At 43.5% G+C, this 11,007-nt stretch overlaps 1 protein-coding gene across 2 annotated transcripts in view; it reads left to right on the top strand.

Moving 5' to 3' along the window:
• Window positions 1-683: 683 nt before the first annotated feature.
• Window positions 684-11,007, top strand: part of LOC130290686 (ceramide kinase-like) — a 35,649-nt gene continuing 25,325 nt past the window's right edge. The window contains exons 1-2 of one of the 2 annotated variants that reach the window (XM_056538645.1): window positions 684-1,165; window positions 8,876-8,977. In XM_056538645.1, coding sequence (XP_056394620.1) covers window positions 1,048-1,165; window positions 8,876-8,977 — 220 coding nt within the window. In that variant the 5' untranslated portion in view covers window positions 684-1,047. The remainder of the gene's footprint in view (window positions 1,166-8,875; window positions 8,978-11,007) is intronic. The other variant, XM_056538646.1, reaches the window with a different exon arrangement.

The raw sequence follows: 11,007 nt of genomic DNA, 5'->3' as shown, positions 1-11,007 counted from the left end.
TCAATAAGTCAACTCATCTATGTCTGCTGTCTCTACCAAAGTCAAGTCAATTATAGTCAGAGTGGCTGTATACGAGTCTGACCCAAAAGTACTGCAAGTCCCAGCAAGCTGCAGGGCCCTTTCCGTGTTACTGGTCGACTCTCTGGGATTCTGGCCTAGCTGTAAAGACTTTAACAACTGTCTAGCCTCTGTAAAGCTACCGTTAACCCTTACCTGGTCTTGGACTATTATTGCCCTGCCTAACCTTGGGATATCGGTGCTACCATTCGGGTGGTTACAGGAATAAAAACACTCTGGCGTCATGAACATTAGGGGTTAATAACACCTTGCCCCTGGGCTATACCATCTGCCCCATCCACCTACACCCTGCACACCCCGTGATCACACCACAACTTTGACATCACCACATATACACCATACCACATGCTACACTAACACTCCGCTCCATCACTCGATATCGAAGAAACAAAGTCGAAAAAACAACAATATATTATAGTCTATATAAAGTGCGATTTATAAAAGGTAAATAAATACTGTAAGGCTATGAGATTAACCTCCATTCTTTGTCTCAGCCTTATCCGGCCATTCTTACACTACTTAGGTCAAAACAATGGCCTGGCTATTGACCATGCAGAACAGAACATCCCTATACACATTCAATTCTAATTCCAATCATCTGCACAGTGCGCTCTGTTTGGGGGTAAACAAAAGAAGGTGGCGTGTACCCAGCGTATATCATGTAAACCATCTCTACTGGAGGAAGCCCTGTGCTGGAGGTGGAGTCTCCTTGAGGAAGAACCTGTCGAGCAGCCATAGGGACTAATTATCTGCAGTGCTGACTCTATATCACTGGGCAGAGAGAGGAAGGACATAGCCAGAGCTGGACTCTGAGAGTGCATTATAGTCACTAGAGTATATAGGGCCAAAGACGGCAAATATTTATGTATCTATATACTCAGGCATAGGGGACACAGCATAGCATGTCCTATCTCCCAATCCTGGAATAGCAGATTTCATCATTGCCTACAGTGAGATAAAGAAATTACAATGGAGAAAGAAAATCTTATGAGTTCGCTGAGAATAAAGGGCACGGAGGTGTCGCTGGCACTGGAACAATTTACTCTGACCTGGAGCTTTAACAAGAGATGGGCATGCCGGAAGAAAAGTAAGTGACATAGCCGGGTGCTGTATGTTATACGTTATATGTAGTATTGTCATATGTAGTGTATTTTTAGGGTTGCATTTAGAATATATATTTTTCTGCATTGGAATACACCTAAAAAAGACAATTGTTTTCAATAGGAAAAAAACACTGTAGTTATCTGAATGAATAAGTGATATGTCATTAATTTCATACCGGGAACGCACTGGGTTCATATAGGGCTTAGAGGGGTAGTCCAGTGCTGAAAAACTTATCCCCTATCCTAAGGATAGGGGATAAGTTTCAGATCTCGGGGGGGGGGGGGGGGGTAACACCGCTGGGGGCCCCGTGATCTCCTGTACGGGGCCCCGGCTCGCTGGCTAGATAGCGGGTGTCAACCACAGCATGAAGCGGCGGCTGACATGACCCATCAATACATCGCTATGGCAGAGTTGGAGATTGCCGAAGGCAGCATAGAGTTGTATTGAGGGGGTATGTCAGCCGCCGCTTTGTGCGGTGGTCAACATGCCCCCTTCCTGTGGGCTGCCGGGGCCCCGTACAGGAGATCGCGGGGGGCCCCATCGGTCGGACCACCCCCCCCCCCCCCCCCCCCCCCCGTGATCTGAAACTTATCCCCTATCCTTAGGATAGGGGATATGTTTTTCAACACTGGACTACTCCTTTAATCCGCATTCAGATCCACACCAATAAGGAGTGAAAATATGAAATGAAAGAGTATTCCTGGGGTTTCTGCCACTCATTTCGCAGCGGATTGTCCAGTAAGAAAATACACCGTATGAATATACCCTAACACCAGGTCCTGCAGGAACTCTTGGGAACTGAGTTCCTGCACTTTTTCCACAGCAGGAACACTGTTCCCATTAGCAGGATTCCTCAGGACTGATCCTTGAATTGAAATCTTGGGTGAGTTTCCACTCTTTTTTCCCCCAGCCCTTGACCCCTGCCTAACACCATTAAGGATCAATGTTTTTGAGATGTAGGACCTGTACCTAGAATTATGGGACGTTTCGGAAGGCTTACGTTTGCAATGAACACACAGACACACGTGCACTTAATGCCGGTCAGACAACCAACATATGGGTATTGGAGAAAACCACTACAGCAAAAACAGTTCCTTCATGGATATATCATCATAAGAACTTTAGATCAGTGGTCTCAAACTGTGGCCCTCCAGATGTTGCAAAACTTCAACTCCCAGCATGCCCGGACAGCCAACGGCTGTCCGGGCATGCTGGGAGTTGAAGTTTTGCAACATCTGGAGGGCCATAGTTTGAGACCACTGCTTTAGATGTAGGCATGTAGACAGCGCACACCGGCTCTAACTCTTTCTGATGTTCCTCTTGCACGGATAGCCTGGGGAGCCCCGGCCACATGCATAGTGCTTCCAAAAAGAAATGATCCAGCAAAAGGAAACTTCAGTAAAACTTCGGTTTATTGAACATCTTTAAAAATGTTCACATCCATGGACACAAGAACTATAAACCGAGGCGTTTCGGTCTTTGCAGGACCTTCACAATGGTCCTTGATGAAGGTCATGCATTGACCGAAACGTGTCAGATTAGATTTCTTATGTCCGTGGACATACATGTTTTTAAAGATGGTCCTTGATAAAGGTCATGCATTGACCGAAACGCATCAGATTAGAGTTCTTATGTCCGTGGACGTACATGTTTTTTTTAAAGATGGTCCTTGATGAAGGTCATGCATTGACCGAAACACATCGGATTAGAGTTGTTCTGTCCGTGGGCGTACATGTTTTTTAAAGATGGTCCTTGATGAAGGTCATGCACTGACCGAAACACATCGGATTAGAGTTGTTATGTCCGTGGGCGTACATGTTTTTTAAAGATGGTCCTTGATGAAGGTCATGCATTGACCGAAACACATCGGATTAGAGTTCTTATGTCCGTGGACGTACACGTTTTTAAAGATGGTCCTTGATGAAGGTAATGCATTGACCAAAATGCGTCGGATTAGAGTTCTTATGTCCGTGGACCTACACGTTTTTAAAGATGTTCAATAAACCAAAGTTTTACCAAAGTATCCTTTTTTCTGGATCATAATACACATGCGTTCAAATGAGTGGATGGCCCTAAAAGATGTAATCCCTTAATCCACAGTAAGTGGATGTTAACCTGTCCAGGATAAACATAGATCTATCCTAAGATAAAATAAAGATAAATAAGTTTCTGAAATGGCAAATGGCCATCTAGTTCCCCAGCAGCGGCCAACCATGAAGGACTGGGGTCTACTAGAGTCAAAGCTGGTCTTTGTAGGTGGTTCCATTACAATGGTTTATAATGGGAACCCAAATTTGTGATGTCTATATGGCTTAAAGGGGTTATCCAGGGAAACTTTTATATATATATATATATATATATATATATATATATCAACTGGCTCCAGAAAGTTAAACAGATTTGTAAATTACTTCTATTAAAAAATCTTAATCCTTTCAGTACTTATGAGCTGCTGAAGTTGAGTTGTTCTTTTCTGTCTAAGTGCTCTCTGATGACACCTGTCTCGGAAACTGCCCAGAGTAGAAGCAAATCCTTTTTTATTATTGGACAGACTAGATGGGCCAAATGGTTCTTATCTGCCGACACCTTCTATGTTATTATGAGTTTCATGGTTGGAAGAAAAGTTGAAACCAATGGTGGTCGGCCATGTCATCAACATTATCTATCCTACTTTAGTCAGTATCAGTGGTAGATACATGTATAGAGTCAGGAATTCCAATTCTCCATTGTCCAGCCACCCACTATCTATACTGGGGGGTAGTGAGTTGCTTTTCCTTTGTTTTCGCCTGGGAAGCCCTGGTAGATCATTTATGAGGTGTTAGTAGTTTTCTTACTGAAGGAATTTACACGGTTTTAGAAGTACAAAGGGCAATTTCCCTGCCCATAAAAGCAAATATCTATAGGCCATCTGCAAGATCCTTAGGCAAAACACACGCAGGTTTTCTACCATATCGAGAAACGCAATATATACGCTGAAACCAACAGTTTATCATAGAACAGTGGTCTTCAACCTGCGGACCTCCAGATGTTGCAAAACTACAACTCCCAGCATGCCCGGACATAAGTTATCGGCTATCGGCCCTAACCTCCACCGATTATCGGTATCGGCCCTAAAAAAACGATATCGGTCGATCCCTACTATAAACCAGTGGTCTTCAACCTGCGGACCTCCAGATGTTTCAAAACTACAACTCCCAGCATGCCCGGACAGCCGATGGCTGTCCGGGCATGCTGGGAGTTGTAGTTTTGCAACATCTGGAGGTCCGCAGGTTGGAGACCACTGTCATAGACGATAACAATATGAAGAGCTACGTCCTTATTGTGACATGCCTCATTTGACATTGGATGGGTTATTTACATATGGTTATCCATACGGTGGGTTATTATCATTATTAAAGGGGTTATCCAGGAAAAAACTTATATATATATATATATATATATATATATAAATCAACTGGCTCCAGAAAGTTAAACAGATTTGTAAATTACTTCTATTAAAAAATCTTAATCCTTTCAGTACTTATGAGCTTCTGAAGTTAAGGTTGTTTGTTCTTTTCTGTCTAAGTCCTCTCTGATGACACGTGTCTCGGAAAACGCCCAGTTTAGAAGCAAATCCCCATAGCAAACCTCTTCTAAACTGGGCGGTTCCCGAGACACGTGTCATCAGAGAGCACTTAGACTGAAAAAAACAACCTTAACTTCAGAAGCTCATAAGTACTGAAAGGATTAAGATTTTTTAATAGAAGTAATTTAGAAATCTATTTAACTTTCTGGAGCCAGTTGATATATATATATATTGTGTACATCAGTGTTTCCGAACCAGGGTGCCTCCAGCTGTTGCAAAACTACAACTCCCAGCATGCATACTGCGAGTTGTAGTTTTGCAACAGCTGGAGGCACCCAGGTTGTACCTTTACATATGTATGGCTGTCGTATATGCGAATCCAGCCTCCATCCCAATCTGGAAATTTCATGGGGACCAGTCAAACACCTAATAGGTGTCGGGATATCCTGACTCTCCCTCAATGGATTTCCACTTGCCTTATGCTTTGTGTCACAGGACTTAAAGGGGTACTCCGGTGGAAAACATTTATTTATTTATTTTTAATCAACTGGTTCCAGAAAGTTATAAAGATTTTGTAAATTACTTCTATTGAAAAAATCTTAATCCTTCCAGTACTTATCACCTGCTGTATGCTGCAGAGGAAGTTGTGTAGTTCTTTTCAGTCTGACCATAGTGCTCTTTGCTGCCACCTCTGTCCATGTCAGGAACTGTCCTGAGCAGGAGAGGTTTGCTATGGGGATTTGCTCCTACTCTGGACAGTTCCTGACACAGACAGAGAGCCCTGTGGTCAGACTGAAAAGAACAACTCAACTTCCTGTGGAGCATGAAGCAGAGGATAAGTCCTGGAAGGATTAAGATTTATTTTACCCCAACTGTAGCCTACGACGGTTTTTGGTCGGGGTGAAAAACTGTATCAAACCGTATACGTTTTTTTTAAACATGGTAGTCAATGCGAACCGTACAGAACTGTATATGTGTACGGTTTCATCCGGTTTCCACCATACGGTTTTTGACTTCTCAGTTTTTTTTCTTGGAATTTCAATCAAACAAGTGAAACTTTATTCATAATGGAGTGAAAACTTATATGTTTTTTTCTTAAAAAACTGATACAACCAGATGATTATTTTTTAAACCGTGTACGGTTTTTAACTGAATACAGGTTAAAATTTGTACACATGTTTTGATACAGTTTAGTCCGGTTTTGAGGAATCAGTTTTTCATCCAAAACCTGATACGGGAACTGTATTGCAAAAATGTGGTGTGAATGCAGCCTAAAAAGGAATCCCCCACCTGGTGATGTTACCCAGAGCTTTCCCTGCCCCCAGCTATGTAGTTATAGGTCAGTGATCTACAACCTGTTGCTCATCGGCTATTGCTAAAAGTACAACTCCCAGCATGCCCCGACAGCCTTCGGCTGTCGGGGCATGTTGGGAGTTGTAGTTTTGCAACAGCTAGAGAGCCACCCATTGGGGAAATACTGACCTACTTTGTATATAACCATGTCTAATGAGGAATCCCCTCAAAGGCGACATCACCCAGAGCTCTCGCTGCCTTCAGCTATGGTGTCAGACAGGATTATCCTGCCTCAGCAAGTGACAATTAGAGATGAGCGAACTTACAGTAAATTCGATTCGTCGCGAACTTCTCGGCTGGGCAGTTGATGACTTATCCTGCGTAAATTAGTTCAGCCTTCAGGTGCTCCGGTGGGCTGGAAAAGGTGGATACATTCCTAGGAAAGAGTCTCCTAGGACTGTATCCACCTTTTCCAGCCCACCGGAGCACCGGAAAGCTGAACTAATTTATGCAGGAATTTAATTTAGTCATCAACTGCCGAGCCGAGAAGTTCGTGACGAATCAAATTTACTGTAAGTTCGCTCATCTCTAGTGACAACCATTGTATGAAACCAGCCAAAATTGACGGGTTTTGGACAACACTTCGGATGAATCCATGCAGATGTTCTCAGCGACTTTCTTCTTGGCATTACAATTCCATATAGGTGCATACATGCGCCCTTCAAATCCGCAGCAAAAAAAATCTGCAACGTGTACCTTGTACTGTGGATTTCCGGCGTGGAGTGTGCGCTAAAAAAAAAATCTACATAAAATCTGACCTAAATATAGCCTAGTTGTAACTTAGATTGCCAGACCTGGGGTGGGGGGGGGGGGGGGGGGGGAGATACACAAGAAACTCTAAAATGGCATATTACCCCCCACAATAGACACATACACAGCAGAGAATCCAGCTTGTCATTTGGACAAAAGGGGAAAGCATTAGTCTTTCATTCAATGGGCGGCAAACAATACAGGGCGGAAAAAAAAGAAAAAGCTGACGTGTTTCGGGTCAGTATGACCCTTAGTCGTATGTCAAACAAAAGTAAGCCAAAATACACTTTGTATACACAGCTGGGATCAAATATAGTTATAGGACCTCACAGTTGAAACAAACAACCGGGGAAAAGTTGACTAATTATTTGGCTCATATCCTTCGCTTTACATGAATCCTGGTTCCGGTAATTCCAATAGGTAGAGAATGGCGCCTTGGATCAACCAGGTGTCCCGGGGTACTCTGTGTGTGTGTTTCTGGGGTACCATAAAGTCCCTGCTCACACAGGATGTATTGGGGTTCCAACCCTAACTCTCGACATGTTTCCTCTATTTTACTAGATACATCAGGGAAAGTGAGGGTATGCAAGTATTAAAATAAGTATAGATATGAAGGGCAGATGACAAATACTGGGCACAAAGGTATTAATAAAAACTCAAAAAAATGCAAATAACCCCACTATAGACACATACACAGACAAAAGTAAGACAAAGTACTCTTCACATATACAGCTGGGATCAAATATATCTATAGGACTTCACAGTATCAACAAACAACCAGGTAAAAAATAGACAAATTATGGCTTTCATCCGTTGCTTTACAGAAATTCTGGTCTCCATAATTCCAATAAATAGAGAATGGCACTTTGGATTAACCAACCAGGTGACTCAGGGTACTTTGTGTGATGTCCCAGTACAGGATATGGTCCCGTACAGTACTTAGGCCCTGTCAGGTTGAGGCCCTCTGTGTCCTAGGGGCTCTCCTGCAGCGTCTCCCCTATAGTGTTATATGTATTCTGTATAAAGGACCTTTGAGTTAGTCACATGATAATGTGGTCACATGTTCAATTCACATGTTTGTTACCCAGAGAGCACCAGCTAACCAGATAGCCTACAGCTTGACCTATGAGCTCCTTGCTCATCCCCCCTTTATAAGAGGGGGAGGTACTACATCCTCTCTGGGATCCTGGCCTACCTGTAAAGACTGTTACCATCTGTCTACCTCAGTAAAGCTACTGTTAACCCTGACCTGGCCTTGGACTCTTATTTGCCCTGCATAACTAGGACTAGCGGAGCTACCTTCGGGTGGTTACATAGGCAAACCTCACCCTGGCATCACGAACATTTAGGGGTTAATACCATCAGCCCCTGGGCTACAACATCTTCCCCATGCACCTCACCTTCACACCCCATGGAGCACCACATCTGCGTGTCTGGGTTGCGATAAAATCCCTGCACAGGATGTTTTGGGGCCCCTACCCTGACTTCTAGCACAGACTTGTTCTGCCCTCTCACACTCCCAACGTGTTTCCTCTATTTTACTAGATTCATCAGGGGAAGTGAGGGTATGCAAATATTAAAATAAGTATAGATATGAAGGACAGATGCTGGGCGCAGTGGCGTCCCCAGCATACAACCCAGACAATGGCATGTAGGACAAAAAAACAAACAGAGTAATGGTACCTAGATAGTGTGACCAGAAAATTCTACCGTACCAATTTTCAGTGTGGGACGTGCACCGAAAATCTGACCTAATTATAAACTAGCCTGATTATAAACAAGTTATATGGCTCCTGTGTTACTTCAAGAAGGGATATATAGGCCCAGATATGTTTATTTGCCATAGACATTACCAGTTTTGTTTACCTGCACTAGTTTTAGTATGTGAGGCCTAGTTTGCATATAGATTGCATGCGTCATTTCGTAGAGATTAAGGCGTCTCAGTCACATATCGTCATACGGTGTGAACGTGCGACTATCTTCATCAGGGACAAAAGTCATCTCCATCTCTCTTGTCTTTTGCAGGGATTACAGTCTCCATTCCGGTAAATGAAATCGCCGCAGTTTGTCCGGGCGACAGCAAACAGCAAACGAAGAGCATTAGCGCCCCCAGTAACCAGTTCACAGGTAACGTCACGTCATGGCAGGAAATGGGACGTAATTAGGGGTTGTAATTAGCTATGGAAGGTGAAGACTTGTAATTAGCTATGGAAGGAGATGAATCATTGTCTTTTACATTAGAAGAAGCTGCGTTCAACCTTATTGGCCGTCCCCGCCATCGAAGGTTGTTTTATTTTTAGCTATGCGTTTTTTTTTTGGTATCTCGACCTGTTTGTCGAGCTGTCACATGACGTGATGTGGTGCTACAAGCGTGATCCTTTTTGGTATGTGCCTCTTCCTGGTTAACCCTTTTATAGATCAAATTTGGGCATAATTGCAAAATTACACTGTTGTCTGTCACGGTGGGCTGTCATGAATGTTGATTAGACCGGTGGTCTCCAAACTGTGGCCCTCCAGATGTTGCAAAACTACAACCCCCAGCATGCCCAGACATGCTGGGAGTTGTAGTTTTGCAACATCTGGAGGGCCACAGTTTGGACTCCACTGCATTAGACAAGCTAATTGGGGTCCCAGATAAATGCTAAAGACATGGCATCCGAGAGGAAGTATGTAGTCACTTTCTGAAATGTACCAATGTGGTCCTTCTCCATCAGTTTATTAGTATGTAGCTAAAGTATAGCTATTTAAAAGAGGTACTCCGGAGGGAAAAAAAAATATCATATCAACTGGTGTCAGAAAGTTAAACAGATTTGTAAATTACTTCTATTTAAAAATCTTAATCCTTCCAGTACTTATCAGCTGCTGTATGCTCCACCACAGTGCTCTTTGCTGCCACCTTTGTCCATTTTAGGAACTGTCCAGAGCAGGAGAAGTTTGCTATGGGAATTTTCTCCTGTCTGGACGATTCCTGACACGGACAGAAGTGTCAGCAGCGAGCACTGTGGTCAGACTGGAGAGAACTACAGCAGCTGATAAGTACTGGAAGGATTAAGACTTTTAAATAGAAGTAATTTACATATCTGAATAATTTTTTGGCACCAGTTGATTTAAAAACATTACATTTTTTTTCCTACGGAATAGGTTTTCAGGACTTTTTCATTAATGGCTTATTCTCAGGGGTCTGGTTTTATTCACGCTACTGGGGTCTGATTTTATTCACGCCACTGGCGTCTGGTTTTATTCAAGCCATTGGGGTCTGGTTTTATTCACGCCATTGGCGTCTGGTTTTATTCAAGCCATTGGAGTCTGGTTTTATTCACACCATTGGGGTCTGGTTTTATTCACGCCATAGGGGTCTGGTTTTATTCACGCCATAGGGGTCTGGTTTTATTCACGCCATTGGGGTCTGGTTTTATTCACGCCATTGGGGTCGGGTTTTATTCATGCCATTGGGGTCTGGTTTTATTCACGCCATTGGGGTCTGGTTTTATTCACGCCATTGGGGTCTGGTTTAATTCACGCCACTGGGGTCGGGTTTTATTCACGCCATTGGGGTCTGGTTTTCACGGCACTGGGGTCTGGTTTTATTCATGCCACTGGGGTCTGGTTTTATTCATGCCACTGGGGTCTGGTTTTATTCACGCCACTGGGGTCTGGTTTTATTCACGCCACTGGGGTCTGGTTTTATTCACGCCACTGGGGTCTGGTTTTATTCACGCCACTGGGGTCTGGTTTTATTCACGCCACTGGGGTCTGGTTTTATTCACACCATTGGAATTTGGTTTTATTCACGCCATTGGGGTCTGGTTTTATTCACACCATTGGGGTCTGGTTTTATTCAAGCCATTGGGGTCTGATTTTATTCAAGCCATTGGGGTCTGGTTTTATTCAAGCCATTGGGGTCTGGTTTTATTCAAGCCATTGGGGTCTGGTTTTATTCACGCCATTGGGGTCTGGTTTTATTCACGCCATTGGGGTCTGGTTTTTTTCACGCCATTGGGGTCTGGTTTTTTTCATGCCATTGAGGTCTGGTTTTATTCACACCATTGGGGTCTGGTTTTATTCACACCATTGGGGTCTGGTTTCCTTCACGCCATTGGGGTCTGTTTTTATTCACGGCATCACAGCCTTCTTTTCCTCAACCTCAGCTACAGAGG

Source organism: Hyla sarda, chromosome 9 (assembly GCF_029499605.1).
Source record: "Hyla sarda isolate aHylSar1 chromosome 9, aHylSar1.hap1, whole genome shotgun sequence".
In the NCBI taxonomy this organism is placed as follows: Eukaryota; Metazoa; Chordata; class Amphibia; order Anura; family Hylidae; genus Hyla; species Hyla sarda.
The sequence above is the reverse complement of the archived record's forward strand: the minus strand, read 5'-3'. Positions and strand labels throughout refer to the sequence as shown.